Here is a 25,006-nt window from a genome sequence, read left to right on the forward strand (position 1 = left end):
TTTTAAAGTTGGACATGTAAGCCAGATTTCAAGAGTAGTGTGATGACAGGAAAGAGCAGACTTGTGTGTATTCTAGACTTAGCACATGCTATTCCTGCTTCCTTTTCTAGTGTCTTCCAGCTGATGTCCACCACTCTTGATTTAGCTGGCCTTCATAGGGAAGCTCGGCCAGGATTTATGAGACGCCTTCTGTGACTGTGCCTGCCTGCCTGCCTGCCTGCCTGCCTTCCTTCCTTCCTTCCTTCCTTCCTTCCTTCCTTCCTTCCTTCCTTCCTTCCTTCCTTCCTTCCTTCCTTCCTCCCTCCCTCCCTCCCTCCCTCCCTCCCTCCCTGTATACTACTGTGGCCCTGAACTCTCTATAGCTGACTATGGCCTTGAACTACTGATTGATTCTCTTGCCTCTAGCAAATGAGTATTAGGATTACAGGCATGTGCTACCAGGTGAGCACTGTTCTAATTTAACACTACACACAGACAGACAGACAGACAGACAGACAGACAGACAGACAGACACACACACACACACACACACACACACACACACACACACACACACACACAGTCCCCTGTGCCTTTTAGCCTCTTCTCGGCCTTTAACACCCTGCAAGTACTATTACAATTGCCACCGTATCCTTTTGTCTCCTGTAGAAGAAGGCTTGAGGGACTTCTCTGGTGATTTGTTTGTTGAGCGAGTGCTGCTGAGTCCAGCATCTGCAGATCTCATGAGCATTTTGGTCTCTCGGTGAGTTCGGACATTCTGGGTGCATCCACCAGGAGAGCTCACCTCCCAGATTCCTGTCAGATTCCTGTCTAATCAAACTGTCAGGCTTGGAGAGGGAGACCAAGGAAAGGACAGATCCGTGAGGAGTGGAACACACAAGACCCCCTTTTTAAAAGTGTCTTTACTTACCAATACTGCTTTTATTATCTCTTATTCCTCCCCTTATTTCCCTGAAATCAACATATTCTAGAGAAGGTACAGTGCAGATGTATTTTTGTTACTCAAAAGCCGCATAGAGCCAAAATGAGTCTTTCTCCTGTCATAATTCTAAGTAGGGCCTTAGGCTGTGTTTACTGCCTCTAAAATAAGCATGGTGCTTAGCTTCTCAGTTGCAACACTTTCCAGCTTTTTGGAAAGAAATAAACAAAAATAAAACGTTATTTTAAAGTAGCGTCAGAAATTAAATAAGTCACCCTCAATAGCACCGTGTGCGTGTATAGAAGTATATATTTTTAAATCGGAGGAACTCCTCAGTACAACTTCTGCTACAATTGGGATACCTCCCCCCACCCCCACCCCCGCAATATTAAAAGTTTTCTGCATCTTGCCGGTGGTATTATTTCACTCTGTTGTAACTAGTTAGCCTGCTTTTGTATTTATTTCCTTAAGATTCTCTGTACAGTCAGCGCAGTAGAGCAGTGTAGGACTTGGTGTCTGTTGCCAAGCTGTGACGCTTCAATTCCAATTCTGCTGCGAGCTGGTCACACAGTTTTGGGATAACTTCTGTATCTCGGCGCCAGCTTCCTAAGTGGAGAGCATAACACACCTCACTCAGGTTTGCTATGAAGAGTCAATGAGCAGGAAAAAGAAAAAAGCAAACACCTTATCAACCCACCTAGAACATACGTGCTCAGTCCACAGTTGGTCATTATTTTTAAGTCACTTTTATTGATGTACAATTTGGGCAACAGCTTAAACGTAGCAAAACTAACTCTTCATAACACACTCAGTTATGTAATTATAACCACGGTTAAATGACAGAATCTTTCTGTCATCCCCAAGGTGTTTCTTGGGCCCTTTGTAGACAGGGTTTCCCCAAGGCCTGCGATCGCTGATCTGATTTTTGATCCCATACCTTTTTAGTTAACATTGTTTATATAGAATGATCACAGTCATGGAGTACAGATGCCTGAGTCTGGCCGCTTTTGCTTAGCACGGAGATTGGTTGGTTTTTCTGTGCGGGGCAATCATTGTTTTCAGGCCTGTAGGTCACATGGTGACCACTCTGTATTGCACCAAGGGCACTCGTGCATGTATTGCCTAGGTGCTTGTGCTCTGGTAGAATGTGGACTCAGACTTTAGTTTGAATTCGAGGCTCATGGAGTCTCTTCATCACCAGTTCTTTGTAAAATCACTCACCGATCATTATTTCACTGCAGAGGTACTCCACAGTTTAGACACTCACCAGGTATGATGCTAGTTAATCTCAGTTTTCAGGTAGACGAGAATTGGAATCCCTCAGAGATGGGGGATTTTCTTGATTAGGTTAATAGAGGACACGCCCCTAAGAGGCGTGCCAGTCACTCATAGCAGTTGAGTGCTATCCAAAGGAAGCAAAGAAAGGCACACAAGGCAGGAGAAAAGTTTCTTGGATACTGAGCTGAGCGGACAGTCAGTTGTATGTGATTAGGTGTGGTAGTGTTGCGGGAGGGGCATGCCTTGTGATGAAGCAGGTGATGGTGGCTATGTAAAAATCTAGATACCAGTGAGCTTAGTGGGTAAATACTACGGCTGTTCAGGGACTTAATGAATCTTTAAAGAATTGTTAGGATGCATGTTGGAAACATGAGCTGTTGGAAACCTATGGAAACATCGTTGTTATTTTTGACAAGATCTTGCCCTGTAGTCCAGGCTGGCCTTGCTCTTAATCCTCCTCCTTCCCCGCCTCTTGGGGCTGAAATCAAAGGCTTGTATCTACCACACTTAATATTGAGATTAAGACGACCGAGACTACTGTTCCCACAAAAGGTCAGGAACCATGTCGGCAATGGGAATGACCGCCCCTCCCCCAATCTCACTCATCCACTAAAGGGGAGCTAGTTCAAGCTTTACTAAAGTTAGACCAGAGGAGGGAGTTTTCAGAAATTAACAAGTTCTAATGAACTATACCATAACATGGTCTTTAAACTTATTCCTCAACTATTTCTAGAAAACTTACAAGGCAGAAAATGTCAGCAATTCTGTTGATGTGTGAAAACTCTCCGGCGGTTTAGTCACTTGTCAGTCCCATGTCCAAATCCTTCCCATCTGTCATGGTGCAGCTCCCCCTCCCTACTCCAGTGGTCATAGTGTGCCCCCACCCCCCTTGTTGGCATTTGCCCTGTCTGTCTGTCTGTCTGTCTGTCTGTCTGTATGTCTGTATGTCTGTATGTCTGTATGTCTGTGTATATACCATTTCTCCATGTGCTCTATTTTCTTTTCATTAGCTGGGGAAGACTAAGACCATAGCTAGAAGAACCTAGCAGGTTTTGTTTTGTTTTTTTTTAATTTGTCTTGTTACATGAGGAAACAGTTATTAATACGCAAATAGGAGGAGTCATATGCAGAATGGGATTTAAAAGTTTTAGCCCTTGAACTAATAATTTAAAAATTAATTCACTATGTTGTGAGTATGAAGGCCAAAGGACCGTTTGTTGGAGTCTGTTCTCCCCTCCGACATGGGTGCTGGGGATTGAACTCAGGTTGTCAGGCTTCTAAGACAGGGGTGTGGAGACTCAAGCTGAGTCCCTGTGGCCGGAGACAGGCTTTCCTAACTTTCTCTAGACTTTTGGCTTTATTTTCATAGAAATACAACTGACTTGATGATAATTAATCCAATTATAGGGAATAGTTTATTTTCTCTGAATTGAAAAAAAATTCCTTATCTTGAATGAACGGAATAATCCTCATGTAAGAGAGCAGTGACCATTGCTAGATCAACACTTGTAAGCCTTAGGTCAGTTTGGGGCCAGTTTGGGGCTGCATAGACTATTCCAAGCCATCTTTTAGAAACAAGGAAAGATCCATTTTCAGAAGACCTGAGAGCTCCTCTTCTTGAGCAAACTTGCCCCTGCTCACTCAGAGATGCCTAGGTGACTTATGTCAGAGTGAGAGAAGAGTCTTCATTGCGCCGATCTTGTGATGCCATAGAGAGAAACAGAATTTGTGGTCTTTGAGATCTAATGGAGACATATGGGTCAACCCTCTTCACTGTGTGTGGTAAATGAATCTACAGTATAGTAAGAAAAAAAAACCCAACTACCTATCTTTCTGTATGTTTAACCTTGACTTCTGATTGTGACATATACATACACACATACACATATAATAATGTGTATGTGTAATACATATACTTTTTTTTTTTTTAAATAAGTTATCTCTCGTGTAATGCAGTCTGGATCCAGGATTCACTATTAACCTACAATGACTTTCTGCCTTAGTTTCCTTGGTGTTGGAATTATAGATGTTGGTCAGCATAGTGGCCCAATCCTGCTAGTGGTTGTCCTGGGTGTAGATCGAGGAAGAGTCTTACAAATACTTGTAGTGGGATGATCTGATGCATTCTAACACAAATACTAGGGCAAGCATTTGGGGAAAAAAAGCATACATTTTTGATTTGGGTTGTTGATGAGTCATATTGTTAAATAACCAGGAAATTTAACGGCATTACGCCTAGCTTTATTATTACTATTAAGTGGCAGAAATAATTAAACTTTGCTATATATAAAACTCTAACAGCTGAGACACTGAATTTGCAACCAGTCATTTGTTCTGTGGGTAAAAAAACCCTGAGACCCACATGAAGAAATCTCGAGACTGCACGTGGACTGTCAGCTAGCCTTGGTGAATTTCTTTACAGTATCCAGCATGCTTTGCTCAGTTGACATTCCTGGTGTCTGACCCCAGCCTGTCTGCCTCCCCTCAGGTAAGCCTGGCGTATGTGGAAGCAGCAACATGCTTCCCAGAGCCCGTGATCAGGGAGATTCCTTCCAGAGAAGCTCAGCTCATGACTCTGCAGAACACATCGGAATTTGACATCCTCGTCATTGGAGGAGGAGCCACAGGATGTGGCTGTGCGCTAGACGCTGTCACCAGAGGTGAGTCCTGAAGAACACTTCCTCCTCCCTCCTTGTGAATGCCTCATAGCCTTTGCCTCATGAGCTCATGTTTATCTTGGTGTTCTCTAAGTTATGATCCTTCTTGAAACGTTCTTGCAAATTTTCAAAATCTAGGCGCTCAAAACAGTTTTAAAACTTAAATATAGCTATAAATAGATGTTTATCTTTCACAGATTTATTTGAAAATCAAATTCTACATTCCTGAAAATTTTCCTGTATACCTTGTAGCCTAAGTATTATTCTGTTTACCCTGAATCGTGATAAGTTTAGCATGTAGGCACATTGGAGTCTACTCTTGTTACCACATTGACTCCCGTTTTCATAGACTGTCATGCCTCCACATGGTGTATAATTGGGGGCGGGGCGCTTATAGTCGAACACGCTAAAACAGGCGGGAAGAGTAGTTTACAGTTATCACAAGGCAACTTGAGCTTAGCTTTCTGATCAACCTGGGCAGGAGAGTGGACAGTCACCTTTAGGAGAGGCTATACTTGATTCTGCTCTACTTGAAGGAATTAATATAGGTGACAATCTTCTGTGCCAAAGAGAGTCCTTTGTCTAGCAGGAGTCAGTTAGGAAACTTTTTTTTTTTTTTAATCTTCGGTTATTTTCTTGATTTATATAAACATATAATCTTTCTTTTAATCTCAGTTTTGCAAATATTTGGAGTACTTACTGCATGCGTAGTTTGTGTGGAAGAGAATACACAGATGATCTATAGTCAGAGCCCTTGGGGAGCTTTTGTGCACGGATCGCATGGCAAAGAGTATGCACCTTTCATTCAGAGGCATTATAAACATATAAGTAGGCATTTTTCTTTTTCCTTTGTGGCCTTTTGAGACAGGGTTTCTCTGTGTAACAGCTTTGGCGGCAGTCCTGGAATTCAATTTGTAGACTAGTCTGGCCCCGAACTCACAGAGATCATCTGTCTCTGCCTCCTGAGTGCTGAGATTAAAGACGTGTGCCACCACCGTTGGGCTAGGTGTGCATATTCTTATTGACAGAGTGATCAGGAGCAGAAAAACTACTGGCACATGTAGCAGCTTCCCAGGCAAATAATGCTTTCGGACAGGGGCCTGGCTGCAAGACAGATGCTGGGGGACTCCATGGGATATGCTGGAAGAAGTGTATGTGGGCAGGCGGCAGCAGGATCTGTAGCTTGGGCCACCAAGGCCAGAAGAAAGATTGAGGGAAGAGTTGAGAGGCAGGAGGTGTGCTACCTGATGGCCTTGATTTTCCTGAGTTAGACCTCTAGAGATGAAAGGGGAGCTGGTAATTTGGAAGCAACAGAGACAGGCACAGACTCTCCCAGACAAATGCCATGGTAAAGTGGCATCCAGAAGGCCATCAGTGCACGGTGGACGTTTAATATGCACGGAAGAAGAGAGGATCCAACACTGCCCTGGGGAAGACTCGGAAAGGGCTGTCACAGGTGTGCCCTAGTTTGCACAGGAAGATGAAATTCATTTCCCAGAGCCAGAAACAGGGGCAAAGGTTGTGGAGCAGAAGAAAGGGACCCTGCACTTAGAACTGATCTAGACAGACACCCGGTATTGTTAAGAAGCAGAGAAGTCGGTAGACTGTAATCCCGAACTGTAAACTGACCAGTTATCAATACTAAACAGAAAAGATGAGAGTGCTACAGAAGCTGAGACGGGTCTGGAGGCTGAGAGACGGCAGGGTAGCAGATGGAGACGCAGGAAAGCCAGGGTGGTTAGACGATCATGGTGGCTTGGAATGAAACAGTCACCCGCCGCAGGCTCCTCATTTCTCCTTTGGAAAAGTGTCACCTGTCATGCACTTTCTCTCTATTTAAAAAGACAGACAAGAATGACCACGCCTACTCTTCTGTAGTGTTCTTTTTTCCAAAAAGCAGTCGAGTTTCTTCATATGTTTGCACTCATTCTTGTCAATGGAAAACGCTGCCTTATTTCTTTTCGCTAAGTGGATGAAGCTTTCTTTGCTTCCTCCTCGTGTGTGTGTGTGTGTGTGTGTGTGTGTGTGTGTGTGTGTGTGTGTGTGTTGTATGCCTGCATGTGCGTTTGTGTGCAGGATGCACATGCATACGGGGTACAGTGGTTGATGATGAGTTTCTCTCTTAGTCACGTCACGTACTTGTTTATGAAACGTGTCTGGCTAGGTCACCCAGCCTGGCCTTAAACTTTAGATCCTCCTGACTTAGCCTCCCAAATACTTGGATTTCAGGGATGTGACAGCATGTCTGGCTATTTTTGTGTTTCTGCATGTGTGTTGGATACTAAATCTGGAGCCTGGGGCCTGCTAAGCACATCACTACTGAACTATATCTCCAGCCTCTTTGTTTGTTTGTTTGTTTTGTTTTTTATTTTAATTTAAAACACTACCAGAATGAATTGAGTACCGTTATGAGCAAACTCTGAGCTTGTAAGAAATAGTCAATATGAACTGCTGCATTTTTAATTTGAGCATTGAAGTAAGAATTCAGTAGTGATTGGGGCATTGGGGTAGTAACACTGATGATGATAACGATGATTTGAGTTTCTGTGCATTTTATAGTTGATATCTAGTAAAATGAAACACATGTAGTACTTTGTGACATACCGATTGCCATTTTAGAATTCCTAGTTGAATGTTTTTTCTAGGTTTATGATTTATAGAGGGGATGGGCATAATGTTTATAATTAAAACGTACAAGGAGGTGTTGAAGGTAGTCTGTATTTACACTCTTTCTGTGCTTTCTGATTATATCAGTGGCCCTCTGAAGTGTGAAATAACCACGGGCCTTTGGTTAATGAATTGCGCATTGTTGCCGTTTATTCATGGAATTTGCTCTTTTATTATATTTGATGCTTCACTTAACAACAAATTTTGCTTTCTCTGTGTTTGATATGTTTTTACCAAATTATTCCTGATTGTATCCATTAATCTTTAGTCACATTTGACGAAAATAAATTACTGTGATCTTTTAAAGTTACCACTAATAATTAGATTTTTCAGGGCATCAAAGTTTTGGGGGGGGGAACCACTAGATATGAAAGGGCTTTTAGAGAAATGTTTGCACAAGCTTTGAGATGCACTCCTGTGCTGGTAATGGCCAGACGAACGCCGTGGAGAAGGTGGTGTGGAGCCTTCACAATGCCCCTTTATTACCTTCTCATCCTCTGCATTTTTTTTCAGGCATCGATTCTCATTTGTTTCATTTGGGAATATTATTTCATAAACATAGCAGAGTGTGGCTTACGTTCTCCTGCAGGTCTAGGATCAATAGTAATGGCTTCACTGTTCAACACGTCTGGGGCTAGTTCCTGGGTTGAAGTCTGGCCCCAAGGCTCCTTGGTGGGGAGTTTGCTCCCAAGGAAGCAGAAATGAAGAGACTCTGCCTCAGGGGATTCCCTGGTTCTTTCATTTCCTTTTATGTGACTTTACCTGTGTGTATCTGGAACCACCCAGGACATTCTTGGTTTAAAATCTAACTTACAAAATGTAGCTTTATGCTTCTGTTTAAAGTGTAGAAAGGACTGTCTTGCTGGAGAAGTATTTACGTCTTGTTTGAAAATGTTTGCTAGAGCCGGGGATGTTTGGGCGTGACTGGTGACAGGAGAGTCAGTCGTCAGTTGTCAGTCATCAGTCGTCAGTCATCAGTTGTTTCAAACCTAAAAGCAAGCAGCTGGATGGGGAGCTGCCTCAGTGTTATGAGCACTCGCTGCTCTTTTTAGAGGACCTGGGTTCCATTCCCAGTTCATGAATGAATTGTGACTCCAAAGGATCTGATGCCCTCTCTGCTTTTCATGGGCTCCTGCACACGTGTGGGTGCGTATGAACTCACAGAATAATAAATGTTGTTTCTAGTTCCTAGGAGGCACATGGGTGGCCACTCCTGGTCTCACTGTGCTTCTCGAACGTCTGGGCCATGCAGGGTGGTAAGGACACAGGGCGTGGATATGGGATGAATATAGCTGAAGTTTTGGTCTCATTGCTTATTGAGTCCCAGCTTTCAACAAGTGTCATAACTTTACAGAGAAATGTCCGGATCTTCAGGGATAGTTGGAGGGTAATAGTGATGTTCTTTTCAATAAGCAAAGGTTTATGCAATGTAGGAAAAAATGCTAAAGAGGGAGAACTTTGAACATGGCTCATTCTGCGAGCTATAGAGCCATATGCCTTAGTATCCTTCCTTGCTGTTTCTGTCAACTTGACGTAAATCGTCACCTGGGAAGAGGGAACCTCAATCAAGGAATTGGCTCCATCAGACTGGTCTATGGACTTGTATGTGGAGGGCCGAGTACACTGTGGGTGTTACCATCCCCTAGGTAGGTGGGGCCTCTCTGTAGGGTGGCTGAGCACACCAGTCTTCTGCTATGGTTTCTGCCCCGAGTTCTTTCCTTGGCATAAAATGAAATAAACCTTTTGCTCCTGTAAGTCGGTTTTGGTCAGTTTTTTTTTTTTTTTTTTTTTTTTTTTTTTTTTTTTTTTTTTTTTTTTTTCGAGCTGGGGACCCGAACCGGGAGGGCCTTGTGGTTGCTACAGCGCTCTACCACTGAGCCAAATCCCCAACCCTTGGTCAGTTTTTTATTACAGCAAAAGAAATTAAACTAGGAGAGTGGGGGGAGCTGTATTTCAAGGTATGAAACTTCAGAAAGCTAGCTCATTGCTTGCCAGACACTGGAAATGGTGTGATGTTGCAAATCTCTGACCACTCTTTTGGAAATTTAAGTTTCACCCTTCCTTCCTTCCTTCCTTCCTTCCTTCCTTCCTTCCTTCCTTCCTTCCTTCCTTCCTTCCTTCCTTCCTTCCTTCCTTCCTTCTTTTCATTTTTTGTTTGTCAGTGTGTTTGAGATAACTCTAGCTGTCATGGAACTCTCTCACTCTGTAGACCAGACTGTCCTACCACTCTGCCTCCTGTCTTCTGAGTGCAGTGATTAAAGGTGTGAGACCCAAGTCTGCCCTTTAACACAATTTTAATGTAGCGATTTCTTTTGTCAGGGGTCAGCAGGCAGAACTTCTAATTGTTTGTGATGCAGATTCATGTAGTCCAGACTGACTTGAGCTAGCTAGGTAGCAGAACTTCTGATCCCCCTGCCTCTACCTCCCGGAATTAGAGGCATGCACAACCATGTCCAGTTTAAATGTCAGATATTTCCAGTGTTTTGTGTATCATAAACAAATTATTTGTTTGACTACGTTCTACCTATTTATTTAGTTAACCTTTAAACATTTTATTTACTTTCGGTTTACTCTATGTGTTAAGTGTATTTTACCTGCAGAGGTCAGAAGTGCTTGTCAGGTCCTCTAGAACTGGAGTTACAGAGAGTTGTTAGTTACTGTGTGGGTGCTGGAAATTGAACCTGGGTCCTCTAGAAGAGTAGCAAGTGCCCTAAACTGCTGACTCATCACTCTGGCCTCACCTAACCTTTCCATTCTGCTTATCTTCCCCCCTTCTGTCCATCATGTAAGGTTGATTTTGTTTCTTTTAATTATTAACAAACGTAGTTCCTTGACAACTTAATACATGCGTATAAGGCAGTGTGGGTGCTGTCTGGTCTTCTCTCAATCTCTCGACATTCTTTATCAAGCCCTCTTCCTCCTGACTGATTCATTCTTTCCGAGGCTCATAACTTTCGGTTTTGCTCTATGCCCCATTTTATTTAATCAGGGCTACCTGTGTGATCACTGGACGGGACTATGCACTGGAGCTGGTGGGAACCTATCGGGAAATACTGAGTTTTCTATTCTGTTTCTAGATTCAGTTGCTCCCGTCTTTAAGATCCATCCAGGACTTTGCCTATGGCTGAGCCTTCTGACTTGTGCTGATCTTGACTGTCCGTGGAGCCTTCTGAAGCCTTGGCTCTGTTGGTGTGGTCTGGACCATACTCATCTTCCTGTGTCCGGCTGTGACCCAGCAGATAGTCCCCAGCCCTACACAGTGGTCAGGAGTGGCTTGCCAACTTCCTGTACAAAGCAGAGAAGCCTTCTTCAGTCTTTCTCTCAGAGACTGAGTCCTTTGTTTCTCCCACAGTGGATAGTGACATTCCTTACCCTTGAGGAGCACAGCCCCAGGTTCCGAGCGCACCAAGACAGGAACATTTGGCTGAAACATTCTGCTGCGTTACTGGTCCATGAGTGTTTAATCTTAATTTTCAATCAACCATGTCTTTTAAAAATAATTTTGTTTGAATAAATAAGAGTTTACAGTTGGCTGTGCAGTACCACATTAATGAAATTTTTATTTTGAAATGCATGTATGTACCTATGTATGGGTGCATGTATGTATGCATTTATGTATGCATGTATTCATTTCTCTGTATGTGTCTCTGTGTGCATTTGTGTGAATGTGTGACCATAGTAGGAAGTTTATATCAGCACATGTAGCTTTTTATGTGGGTTCTAGGGGGTCAACCTCAGGTTGTATGATTAGCACTTTCATTTCCTGACATACTTCCCTGACCCCTAGACTTTTATTTGTAGCGGTATTTATGATAACAAAATATCAGGGACTGCAGTCAGTTGTAGAAAATCAGGCAGATCTATATGCAAATGTGTTATAAGTTGGAAAAGAATATTATGGAAGGACAATGCACACACAGGCAAACAAAATCACACATGTATACAGACTATAGCCTCTCAAGCATAGCAAGATTATGGCAACACATACAAAACACTTTTAATAATTAGCCTCAGTTTCCATTGACTTGTGTTATTTTTGTTATTTTGTCTACGGATAATCCCCATCACCTCCGTTTGACACTATTTTTATAATAACAAGGTAAAAGGAGGGAACAATAGCATCACCTCATTTCTTGAAGTTATAGTATTGTGTTTTAAACACAATTTTGTAACCTTAATATTGTATGTTTATCTACATAACACAAAATGTGTTATTACACATACACACACACTCTACAGTTATATTAGTTATATATTATCCATTTCCTAATATGAGCATAGACAGAGGCATTAAAATAACCAATACCTAATATTTTACATGTCTAAACATGTCTAGCATTCACTGTCAGTAAATGCCAGGCAAGGTGCTGGATCCTGACCTTGGCTTGCCTGGGTTACCGAGCAGCTTCACATGTGTCTCATCCTGGAGAAATGAGTCCTTCACAAGAACACTTGGCCTTTAGGGTACTCTCTTTATTAGTAATGGCAGTGGTTCTTGAAATCCCAAACAAGTGCCCAAAGCTTTCTAATGAAAGAGGGTCCCATCTTTGTGTACAGTCTCGTCTTTTCTGCTGGGGCATGCGGATTTGGTCCTTGTGCTTCTAGTATTATGGTACAAGGGACCTTAACGTTTTGACTTGTAAGTCATGGCCTTGGTGTCTCTGATTATTTCATAGCAGTGACTTCTGCTTTTCATTTAGCAAACCTTAATCATATTTCTTAAAATTAATCCTAATGACATAATTACAGATACAGGGGATTAAAAGGAAAGTACGATCTTTGCAGTTTAATCTGTAAGAGCAGAAAAAGAAAATAGTAAGCCAGGTGTTCAAAATAAGGAACCGAATACATAAATCATAGTAAATATTTAATACAATGCTTTAAAATGCTTTTAGAATAAAGTTATATACAGCATTTATTGATGTGCAGTGTGTTTACAGTAAATAATGTTAAATAGAAAATTTTAAATAACCTATAATCCAATTTTTGCAAACCTGTACATATGCACACGTACATGCTATATACGTGCACAGAACATGGAAACGTTTAAGCATCCAGATGTCAATTGCGGTTATCTCCGAGTGCTGTAATTACAGGAGAGTTTTATTTTATTCTCTTTGCATCTCTGCATTTATTATATTGAGCTTGTTTTCATGAATAATAAGATAATGAGTAAAAGGTATTAAAATATACGTCTGTTCTATTCCATGTTGTGAGAGTTAAATGTCGTATCATTTCTATTCCCTTGTGTTCATCCAACTGTCATGGTCCATGAGTTGATTTAGTTGGAAATAGCGTCACTTAGTCCAGAAGAGCTGGGCTTAGTGCTAGCCCTCCACTCTGCCTGGAAGGTCTGGCTTCATTCAGTGTGCTAACAGATGGGGTGAGGATGAATGGAAGGTAGATTTTACATTGTCAGTATTCTTTACAAATCACCTCTCTACCTGAGATCTCACTCAAGATTTTATCACTGCTGTGGATTTCCGAGGCCACTCCCTAAAATAATTAATAATAATAATAATAATAATAATAATAATAATAATAATAATACCCCTCAGCTAGACAGACGCTAGCATCTGGTATTGCTTTGATTCTCCCCAACAGTGGTAGTGCGTATTGCTTTGCACTATTAAATACATAAATAAATAACCTAACAAAAGGTAAGAGAGGAGGGAGGGAAAGTGAGAGAGCTAAGCTCCTTCTTACAACATTTTGAATTGGGGTCTGGAGAGAAGGCACAGTGGCCAAGAGCACTGGCTGTTCTTCAAGAGGACCAGAATTTGATTCCTAGCACCCGCATAGCAGGTACCAATCATCTGTAACTTCCCAAAATCTTACAGTATCTTCTTTTCTCCATGACACCAGGCACGCCTATGCTGTATATACACACAAGCAAGCAAAGCGCTCATGCACATAAAATAAATAAATCTAAAATATGATCCTTGAACCTAATATAGGTCTAATTACAGTGGAGATTGGTATTTCTTCCCTGAAGGACAGTCATTCCCAGCCTCCCCAGCCCTCAGCATCTTGAAAGCATGTCTGTGATCTCTTCAAACCTGAGTGCAAAGCGAAAGGGTCGAATGCCGCATCAAAAGTGCCACCCAGTTATTCAATTAGGATAAAGAGGGCCCCTCCTTCTTCCCCTACTTTATTCTTAAACTTGAAGACAAAGCTTTCAATTTAAAATCTCTGAGGAGGAAAACATTAGATAAAACAAAACAAAAAACAAAACAAAACAAAACAAACAGAAAATACATGAAAAAGCAAGTTGGAGCCCAGTGATGAGAACTTGTAATCCCAGCATTGGAGGCAGTGCAGGAAGGATTTCCAGCTACAGAGTGGGCTACACAAGGAGTTACAGGGAAGCCTGAGATACATAGAGAGGTCCTACCCCACAAAACCAACATGCAAGCACACACTCACGCATTCGTACACACACCCATACACACACGCACATGTAACCAATCACGCACACACAGGCAGGCAAGTGGGTACCATAAACATTTTAGTTAATTAACCCAAGAATGAAGTCAGAAGCAGCTGAGGCTCCTGGTCCTGCTTTGACTTTTTGTCACTTCTTTTCTTTATTCCTACCCAGCAACATTGAGAATTTCAGAGCACTTGATACATGGGAGTCCTTGAAAATGTCAAGGTTCTGATTTTTTAGGTTTCTTTCTTTCTTCTGTAGTTTAAACAACTTTAAGTTTACATGGTGGTTTGGTGCCCGGATTTGGCGGTCAGTTTGGAGACTATCTTGTATGCTTTGGGAAAAACAATCCCATTTCTCTTCAGAAATTCTGTTGGGTGGCTTGGTAATTCGAGGAGGTAACAATTGCAGAGGAAGGCTTGGTAGTAACTGAGTGGCTTATTTTAAATTCCATGGTTACTTTCTTATGTAAATACATACAAATAACTTGTGAGACATCCACCTCAAGAAAAAGCAGTCCCAAAGGTTTGACCTTAAATATCTTGGAATGCTGGTCTGAGGTGGCTCGATAATTCTTACAACAGCACACAGAGTTAGGGAAAGAAAAGTCTATCCTGACTGACAGCAGGGGTCCCCGAGACACTCTTGCTGGAGTTGCCTCCCAAGGCCAGATTCCTTATTGCTTTGGCCACTTGTGAACCTCAGGTCTGCCAGTAGCAATTCCCCAGCTGCCCCATCCCTACCCATCCTTCACCCAAAGAAAAACTTTCTAGAACCCTAACAAGCTTGGTTAGCTTAAACACTTCAATGATTTGCTTGTCAGGAGACATAGCAATACTTCCCCAAACAATCAGAATTTCTGGGGAAAAAAGAAATTAAAAAATTGCTTTAAAAAAAAAAAAGTTGTAGGGGTTGGGGATTTAGCTCAGTGGTAGAGCGCTTGCCTCGTAATCGCAAGGCCCTGGGTTGGTCCCCAGCTCGAAAAAAAAAAAAAAAAAAAAAGTTGCCCAGGCAAGCCCTGGTTCCTGGAAATTGTCTTAGTTAAGGTTTTATTGCTGTGGACAGACACCATGATCAATGCAAGTCTTACAAAGGACAACATTTAATCGGGGCTGGCTTACAGGGTCAGAGGTTCAGTCCATTATCATCAAGGTGGGGGCATGACAGCATCCAGGCAGGCATGGTGCAGGAGGAGCTGAGTTCTACATCTTACCTGAAAGAAGCTAGGAACAGACTGAGCATCCTCAGGCAGGTAGGAGGAGGGTCTCCAAGCCCACCCCACAGTGATACACTTCCTCCAACAAAGCCATACCTTCTAAAGGTGCCACTCCCTGGGTCAAGCATATGCAAACCATCACATTCTGAAATGGATACTCAGGACTGAGTAGAGTATGGGACTTGCAGGCCTCATGCTTATTAATTTTGAGACTATTTGGTGATTGCTGTTGTGGCTAAAAGTGGCCTTCAGGACAGGTTTCAAATGCCACTGTGGATGAACAGCTCCTGGTTGGTCACCTCCTCTTAGGACAATCACACATACCCTTCTCTCCAGTCCCGAGGAACAAGCTGCCTGAGACAAGACTGGGAACTTTGAAGCCTTTGCCAGTCACCCACCCTCCCTTCATCCTTCCCTTCTTCCCATTCCCTTCATCCTCCGCATCCTTCTCTCTCCTCTTCCATGGTTTTTCACTGTATAACTCAGGCTAGTGTGGAACTCAACTGTTCTCCAGCCTTAGCATCCTGGGACTGGAATTACGGGTTCACCTTGCCTTTTTAAGCTTCCCTAAGTCTACTTCCTCAGCTGGAAGCAAGGGTCTTCAGAAGTGATTAAGAACTAAACTGGGGTGCTAAAGAGATGGCTGAACAGTTAAGAATGTTGACCACTGCCCAGGTTTGGTTCTTGGCATCCACATCATGGCTTATAACCAACTATAACTCCAGGGGATGTTTTTGCATATTTTTGTGTATTTGTGTATGTCCCTGAGTGTATGTATGACCCCTTCTGTTACTGCATACATGTCCTGCACATGCATACACCCAGGGACACACACACACACGGATACACATAAAATAAAATAAGTAAAATATGAAAAACAAAACAAAACCCACAAGACCTCCAAATGGTTATCGCCATTCCTCGCACAGGAATTTTTGTTCCCAGTAAAGCCCTTCCCAGATTTAAGTGGCTTAAACAAGAACACCTATGCCATCTCATTTGGGATATTTCGGAGTCTCAGTGAGTGAGCCCCTGCTGGGTCTGTGGCTGTCTCTGAGTGTCCACCAGCAGTGTTTCTTTGTGACTCACGTGGTGTTGGCAGGGACAGTTTCCCTAGCTGTTGGACTAAAGCCTTGTCACCTGTCATCTGGGGCCTCTCCATTTCTACTCGGACCACATGACAGTTTTTTTTTTTTTCACTAGAGCAAGTGCTCTCACGGGAAGGGCCTGAGGTGAGGAGGATGGGCTTCCTGAGTTACTATGTTACTACGTCCTCCTGCTTGGGAAAGTGGCACTGCACACAGGACATTCTCAGGCAGGACTGCCTGAGAGGTCTGAGATCACAGCCTGGAGGCATCTGGGGCTGCTCTAACCGGAAGCTGAGGGCCATGTTCCCTCAGGCTCACTTTCCTTTCTTTTCTGGTGCCGGCGTCTGGATGTAATAACTGTGGTGCTAGGGTTTAAAGAGAGGCCTACTTTAAATAATATGGCTCCTAAATACCATCTGAAAGTCACCTCCCTCGGCTGATCTTCAACTGGAGAAGAAAGGACGAATTTAGAACACCAAAAGATCTCTGTCGAATCCACTAAGGAAAGGTGGCAGGGCGTGCGTGGAAGGGGTCGGCAAATGTGATTTTTGAGTCCATGCAGTCTGAGTCCATGCCCTGAATTCAGGTTCGGATGTGAAGTTAGACAAGTCTTCTCTGCTCTGAAGGAGGCCCTGCTGACACTCCCTGCTTCTTCATTTGCCTGAGCAGAGTCACTTGATTGCCGGCCCATGTGGATTCATGGCCAGGGTCCATGACTCTCGATACCCAGATATGTACTATCTGGCCATCCTCCCCTGTCTGTAGCACACCCAGAACAAATTAAGTGCTAGTAATGTTTTAATAACTTAGAGAGTTGCAGAACTTATTCTGGGGTTGTTTGTCAAAGAGCAGTGATGTGGGTTTGTCAGAACTTGTGATTTATTTTTATTTTTTATTTGTTTTTTTTTCCCTAGTTGGGACACTGGCAGTTTTTGATCTTAAATCAAACATCTCTACCTTTCACTCTTCATTGTTTCCAAATATTTCGTTCTTCTAAGTCAAGAGAACTGCTCTGGTTTTATGGCGACATTTCTGTTCAGTTAAATGTTATCAAAGCAACCCTTTGCTACTAAATGGCTCTGAACAGAACGCATGCACTCTCTCCTATCCTAGCTTTTGGGAGTCCCAGTAGCTCTCTGCCTCACGTTATGATTGTGAATGGATCTGTGACCTAACCAATTGCCTGAGGGAGTAACCAGCCCCTGGACATCCTCAGTGCTGTCTGGATGGACACTACAGGATTTGTGCATTTGAAGAACTCACCTCGTGTACGACCCGGATTTGCAGCACTGCTGATCACCTGCAGCCTTAAAGAGGCAGGGTGTCTCTGCGAGAAAAGAAATCGGAAGTAGATTTTCCTCCCCTGAGAGATTCCTAGTGGTCTTTAGATAAAGGGGATGGGATGGCTTATAGAATGTACCTATCCTTGTTCAGCCTCATCTTAGAAAGAATATTATCTTTAAAATTTTTTATGTATGTATGTATGTATGCATGTATGTATGTATGTATGTATGTATGTATGTATGTATGTATGTGTATGTGCCTGGTGTGTGGGCACACTATCCTTCTTTGTCTGTAGCACACTCAGGACAAGTTAACTGTGAGTGCAGGTTTCTGCAGATTCCAGAAGAGTCACAGGCAGTTACGAGCGACCTGATTTTGGGGCTTGGAACTGAATCAAAGTTCTCTCCGCAAGAGTAGCAAGAGATCGTAATTACTGAGTTAACTTTTCAGCCCCAAGAATGGTTGCTTTCTTTATTGGTACTCTGCACTGGTCTCCTTATTCTAGCTTGTATTTCCTATTAATATTGAAACAGTACATAAAACATATGCTGTTTTGGGCTACACTGTGAACTCAACAATAGAACTGCTTTGATTTTTTAAAAATCATTATTGTATTTATGTACGGGCGCGTGTTCACGTGTGTGGGGTCAGGGACAGTCTTGCTTGAGACAGGTCTCTGTTTATCACTGCTCATACCAGGCTAGCTGGCTGTTTCTAGGATTCTCCTGTCTTGGGCTACTGTCTGTCTGTCTGTAAGAATTCTACGATTATAGATATCCACGACCTTGTTCGTAATTCCAGTGATTGAACCTCAGGTCTTCATGCTTGTATGCTTGTGTGACAAATACTTTACCCAATGAGCCCCTCTCCTCTTATCCCGTGGAAATTCCCGCCTGCCTGTGTCTCTTACACCATAACGATTATATCCCTGACCCCCCGTATCTATCCACTGTATCATATCTCAGGCACTTTTGCAAGTAGGACCTAGAACAGAAAGACTCTGATTTGGTATCGTTAGTGAATGCATTACAGTAGCAGTAAAGTAGTAGAGTTCAGGAAAGGAACAGTTTGCCCTTGTGGGGGGGGGGACAGCCATGCATCCTGAAGGCTGTGGGACAACACCCATTGGTGCCATGTGGGGGAAAGATGGTGCCAGGCCCTCCTTTTGATTCCCCTCAACACACCAGAGAATCTTGTTGCCACGAAATCATCTGGCAATGTTTTCTAGGTGTGATTCATTCACAGTTTAATATTCTTCCAGTTCAGTCTTGACTCGTCCCTCAGGAAGAGCCTAAAATCTCTTCATTATAATATAGACAGTGTACTGCACTTTGAATACAAATTTATCCATGTTCAGACTAATTTTTTTCCAGCGATTGTCTCTACCCTGGAGAAGTGCCTTTAATGAATTACATACAAATTGTGTAATTTAAGAAGTTAATTTGCTTTTCTGGTTACACAGGACTGAAAACAGCCCTTGTAGAGAGAAATGACTTCGCATCAGGGACTAGCAGCAGAAGCACTAAATTGATCCATGGTGGCGTACGATACCTCCAGAAGGCCATCACGAACTTGGATGTTGAACAGGTAATTGTGTATGCTGGCCGTTACACAAAAATTGCCACTATGTTTTTTCTACCCAATTAAGTCAGGCGCTTTTTTTTTTTTTTTTTTTTTAATAGCTTTTAACATTTCTTCTTGTTCAAAATACCTGTTTGGTATATGCTGCAAGAGCCTCTTCCAGGAGAGGTGTGCTCGTTCCTTCTGTATTGGATTATGTTTATGGGTAATCGGGATTTTCCTGTGCAAGCATGTCAAAGTAGCAGATATACAGAATCACTTTTGGATGGGTTGCCTTTTAACGATCGTGATTGGGTTTTTGCCAATGGCCACCAAATTGCTACTTCCGAGCAGTTTCGGGCGAGCCGTGTTGTAATGCCGACAGAGTACCAAATTGATCTCTTAACTGCAGTTGCAATCATGCAGTCACATTGTCACTGACATATTCTTGGGGGAGATGATCTGAGTCACGATTTCTGTGTGTCACACTTTATTGTGTCCAGTCTGCCGTCGTTTGAAGACTGCCAAGGCAGTGTGGAAAATGACATTTCCCAGAGGGATGGGAAAAAAGCCTCCTTCTTCTATCTGCTTTTCATACAAGGAAAACACAGCAGCGTGGACTTGCCATTGTCAAGTGTTGAGCCTTGTCCCCTTTCTCGCCTTGACAAGCCAGCTTCAAATCTGTCCCCTTTCTTACGTTTCTCCTCAGCATCTGTGACAGCGGAAAAGAAGACAGCCCAGAATTCATGATCTGCTGATTTCTGATGTGTTCTGCCTTATTTTGGTCAATATCTACAGTCATATTCTCATGTGTAAAACTCGGATTATAATATGAATGCTAGCTCTTTGGGCAGGATCATGGGGGCCCACAGGAGCGAAGACAAAGGCTTTTTTTTTAACCATCTGGGAAATACCTGTCCGGGGTGACATAGCATATTAGTTGAGTTTAAGGAAGGCCAGAGAACTTGCCACGGAACTGAACAATCTGTTCTCTCTTACCCTGAGAAAACAGTCTGGGGAATGGAGAGAGGGAGCAATGCAGAGAAAGCAAGATAAATGGTTACAATAATCTTGTAACTCAAGTCAGGAAAATATCTTACACCTGGAACTCTGACAGCATGTTTTTCTCCTATGCAAATACAGTTAAGGTTTCTAAAAAATCTTTGAGGTTGACAGCATGATGTATTATTAGAGATTTGATTAGGGGGGAGCTCTCCTCGCTCAGAGGTAGAAGGGTTTCTGTATATCAATCAGTTGGCAGGGTGTCTATTTGCCATTTGAAAATATTATGATCTGTTACTGCCAAACTAATTTTCTCTGTTTTGATTTTCAGTATAGGATGGTGAAAGAGGCCCTTCATGAACGTGCCAACTTACTAGAAATCGCTCCCCATCTATCAGCTCCGCTGCCTATAATGCTGCCACTTTATAAGTAAGCCTTTGCCATCACCTATACGCTATGGGCTTGTCCGAGGTCAGCAGACCAACAGGCTTCTCATGGAAACCGTCGTTCTGTGTGTATTTTTTTTTTTTTTTTTTTTTTTTTTTTTTGGAGCTGGGGACCGAACCCAGGGCCTTGCGCTTCCTAGGCAAGCTCTACCACTGAGCTAAATCCCCAACCCCTGTGTGTATTTCTTAATGAGGCTTTAATTGGTCCTAATCTTTTAATCTATTTCGAATACTTTCCTTGGTGTATTTAAAAATGAAGATTTTTCTTCTTAAAGACTCTCTTTGGACCTGTGTCTCAGGGCCAGATTTTGAGGGCAAAGAAGGTAGAGTTGTGCTTATATTTAACGGCATCTTATTTCAGTTTCTCAGAGTCTGTAGGTGAGCAGCTGTGTCTACTCTAAGGCATTCAGATGAGGACCTGTGTAAAGTGCAGACCTTCCTCCCCGCTCAAAAAACTATCCTGGTACAATATCTGAAACTACAGTGTTTCAAACCCAGCTAGCTACACTGTATCATTTTATTATCTAAGTGGAACATAGATGAAATTCATCTAGGAGGTGTGATTAATCAGTTCCCTAATGTTAGAAATGTGTGTGAAGTTGCCCTAGGAAGATAGTCCAGTAACATGGAATGGATTATGTATGTAATTCTTTTAGTCACATGGGTGGTGTAGGGTTTGAAACAGATTTGACCACCTAGTGCCTGTATAGTCACAGATTTCTGAGGGCCTCTTCAACCTGGTTGTAGTTCACATTTACCAAGGCCTCTAATCTACACTATTTGAATCCATCTCTAGACCTGTGAGGCACAGGCATAGGTGTTTATTTTGGATGCTTCCTGAAGAATTCTAACATGGAGCAGGCAGGAACCTTGGAGACAGTCATAAACTCTGGCTGATTCTCTTGTATGGCAGCAAGAGTGGTGTCAGAAGCAACTATGTGCCACTCCCCCCCCTTGTATCCCCCTCCCCTTTTTGCAGCCCACTACTTCTGGCTATAAGTTTGCTTTTCCTAAATGCCTTTCTTGTAATTTAGAGGTGCCATTCTGTAATACTATACTGTGTTTCTAAAAAAAACCACCTCTCCCTCTCTTTATGCCGTAGGTGGTGGCACTTACCTTATTACTGGGTGGGAATCAAGATGTATGATCTGGTTGCAGGAAGTCATTGCCTGAAGAGCAGTTATGTCCTCAGTAAATCCAGAGCCCTTGAGCATTTCCCCATGCTCCAGAAGGACAAGCTGGTCGGAGCCATTGTCTACTATGATGGTATGTGATATTTCTTTTCTTTGTGTAAGATGTTTTTCTGCCTCGTCAGGACGCTGAGAACCGGGCGCAGGCCTGTGAGATTTAAGAAGAGATATACAGACTCAGGTCACTCATGTTTCAAGAAAATGAATGCCAAAGCTTTTACTGGGTACACAGACTAGGTACTCCAACCACTGAGTGGAAGCACAATGGAGAGACAGAAACTGAAACGAAAGCTGAGACCAAAAGATCTAGCGTTCAGGTTTTAGCCACCCCCTGTGGCAGACAGGAAGGCCAGGATGTTCCTACAAGAGAACAAAGGCTTTCACACACATCAGCAAGGCTCAGCAGGGGGCAAACACTGACAGAGTCCAGGAGGGGACAACGTTTTTCTATCCTGTTATGACCACCGGGTCTTACTTATCTCACTGCAGTGAAATAGGTTGGTGTTCCACTTTTGATGTTCATCTTAAGCAACAAACAAATGCGCCCACGTATAAAGAGATTCACCATACTTGGTAGCATTGGCTGAAAAACTATCCACAATGCTTTGCTTCTAAACTTTGTTTTGTTTAAGACTGTTTCTCTCTCTCTCTCTCTCTCTCTCTCTCTCTCTCTCTCTCTCTCTCACACACACACACACACACACACACACACACACACACACACACACACACACACACACACACACACACACACACGATACTCTAGACCGGGCTAGCCTGGACCTCACTGTACAGACTAGCCTGGCTTCAGATTCAAGCTCATCTTCCTGCCTCAGCCTCCAGAATGCTGGGATTGCAGGTGTCAGCCAGGACACCTGGCTGTCTGTGTTTCCTATTCTTTTTCCTCTTTTACTTGTGTCACATGGTTGGCTTGGCCCATTTCGCATAGTTATGCATTTCGCCCCGCCTTCACACCACGCAATTTGTTATATGTTTGGCGGTGAATGCTCACCTTATGAATATATTATGATGTGGAAAGCAGCTGAGGATCTGTAGGTCTTCTAGTGAAACCTCTGTTTTCAGGGGGTTATAAACCTAGAGAAAAATGCCCCCTGGGCCGAAATGGACACATTATTGTTTCGTATAGACGTTAGACTTTGCTCCATGTCTATTTGATATGTGTTCACCGTAAATTCTTTTGTGTATGTGTGTACACCATATAGTTTTGTACATTTTCGTTTGAGGAAACTGAGTGACATATTTCCAGACAGACCCCAGTCAATGCCAAGAATACAAAGCAGTATAGGGAACACAGTTTGCGAACCTTCGCCGGTCATTTTAAAGTATGTGCAGGACTAGAAAACAACGTAGTGATTCACATGGAGCTAAGTCAGCACGGGCGATTGCACAGGTTCTAACGGTTTAGAACCTTTGTGACACAAAGACATCTTAACCTCTGAATCGCCACTTACCTTCCTGTTATGTGGTCTTTCTGCTTGGTGTTAGATACATAAATTCTTAGCACAAAAGAATGTTTTGTTGTGCTGTTTTAGAAGATTTGATGAATATTTCCATATTATATTATATGATACTATATCTGCCTTTTCATACTGTCTTTCCTCTCTCTCTCTCTCTCTTTCTTTCTTTCTTTCTTTCTTTCTTTCTTTCTTTCTTTCTTTCTTTCTTTCTTTTCCCTTTTACATTATTCCACTGTTACCCGTCTGAATCAATTCAGCTGCTGTCTGACAGGCTATTATATATAAATGCAGAATGTATGTGTGCAGAGGTGGCAATGGGGACCAAACTTAAAGAAATGTCCTAGGAGCAACAATATTAGAAAAATGTTAAGGGTCTTAGACAGACATTAAAAGCTAGAAAATTAACAGTTTTCAGGGACTTTCAGCATCTGAGACACCGCAGGGGGGGCCACTTAACTACTTTTTGGTGCCCTTGAAGGAGCCTTCATGTTAAAGGACAACCTTCACCGTGAATCTGCTTTCTCTGCATCAGACCCTTAATGTTAACCATTGTAGTTTATTGGGTGATTACAGTAAAGAGGTTTCTGGTCCAGGAGGAGTAGGCATTCTGTAAATAGCATCCTGTCTATACTCATGTGGTTTTCTCTTACTTCTTCCTCCCGCAAAAAACCCCTCAAATTCTTCCTGTTTCTATAACGTGGCATACGTTAGGTACTAAGTCCTTTGCGTGCATACTGGAATCACCCATGAAGAACATCACTGTCACACCTGGACTCATGACTGTCTTAGTTTGCTACTATCATGAATTAAAGTATCTTACTGTGGAGAATCCAGGGAAGGCCTGTGTCCTAGTTATGGCTGTACATACTGTGAGGAGACACCATGACCAAAGCACCTCTTGTAAGCGACCACATTTAACTGGGGCTGACGTACAGGTTCAGTGTTCAGCCCATTATCATCATGGCTGGAAGGATAACAGCATCCAGGCAGACAGCGTGCTGGGGAAGGAGCTGACAGTTCTAGATCTTCATTTCATCCAAAGACAGCAGAAGGAGATTGCCTTTCAGGCAGCTAGGAGAAGGGTCTCACAGTGACAGTGACACACTTCCTCCAACAAGGCCACACCTCCTAAGTGCCACTTCCCATGAGCCAAGACTATTCAAACCTCCATACCTGTTTTAGAGCACACACTGTCCTGCTAGAATTAAGAGAAAACGTTCCTTTAATTCAGAATGAATTTGCTTTTATAGTTCGTTATAGGCTACAGGAATAAAAGTTGCCAAAATATTATTGAGATCTCTTTTAGAATAATTCAATTGGAAATTGTACAGTCTTAAGTCTTGAACTGAAAAAGTCAAGACAGATTACTCTGGGCATTTGAATTTAAACATTTGCCTTTTCATTTTGTTCTGAAACTACTCAGGCTCTGATATGTAATATTTAAGTTGAGGCGAAACAAAAATGTAGAGTGTTTTTTGCCCCACAGTGCATCCACCGATCTTGACAGGTCCACTTTTAGCCACCATGGTGTGATGAGCAGATTAAGTGTCCCCGTGAAAAGAAGGAAAGCCACACCAGAGCAAAGGAAGTAAATGCACTCAGTAACGTTCTCAGAAGAAGGAGGGGAAACCCCAGCCTGAATCATGACAAATCCGTGTGTGTACTTTATAAGACAGAAGTTTCATTAATCTTTGCTCATAAGGCTATGCACACGGCTCCTTGGCCACGAGCTACACAAGCATTAAACCCTGAAATCTGTAGTACCAGGGAGGCTTGGCCTTGTGTACCTGT

General features: G+C 42.7%; 1 protein-coding gene across 2 annotated transcripts in view; it reads left to right on the plus strand.

Moving 5' to 3' along the window:
* Positions 1-25,006, plus strand: part of Gpd2 (glycerol-3-phosphate dehydrogenase 2) — a 123,914-nt gene that overhangs the window by 43,770 nt on the left and 55,138 nt on the right. For both annotated transcript variants that reach the window (XM_032903314.1, XM_032903313.1), the window contains exons 3-6: positions 4,686-4,857; positions 19,002-19,126; positions 20,433-20,530; positions 21,650-21,813. In XM_032903314.1, the coding sequence (XP_032759205.1) occupies positions 4,686-4,857; positions 19,002-19,126; positions 20,433-20,530; positions 21,650-21,813 (559 nt within the window). The remainder of the gene's footprint in view (positions 1-4,685; positions 4,858-19,001; positions 19,127-20,432; positions 20,531-21,649; positions 21,814-25,006) is intronic.

This window comes from Rattus rattus, chromosome 5, assembly GCF_011064425.1.
Source record: "Rattus rattus isolate New Zealand chromosome 5, Rrattus_CSIRO_v1, whole genome shotgun sequence".
Lineage (NCBI taxonomy): Eukaryota > Metazoa > Chordata > Mammalia > Rodentia > Muridae > Rattus > Rattus rattus.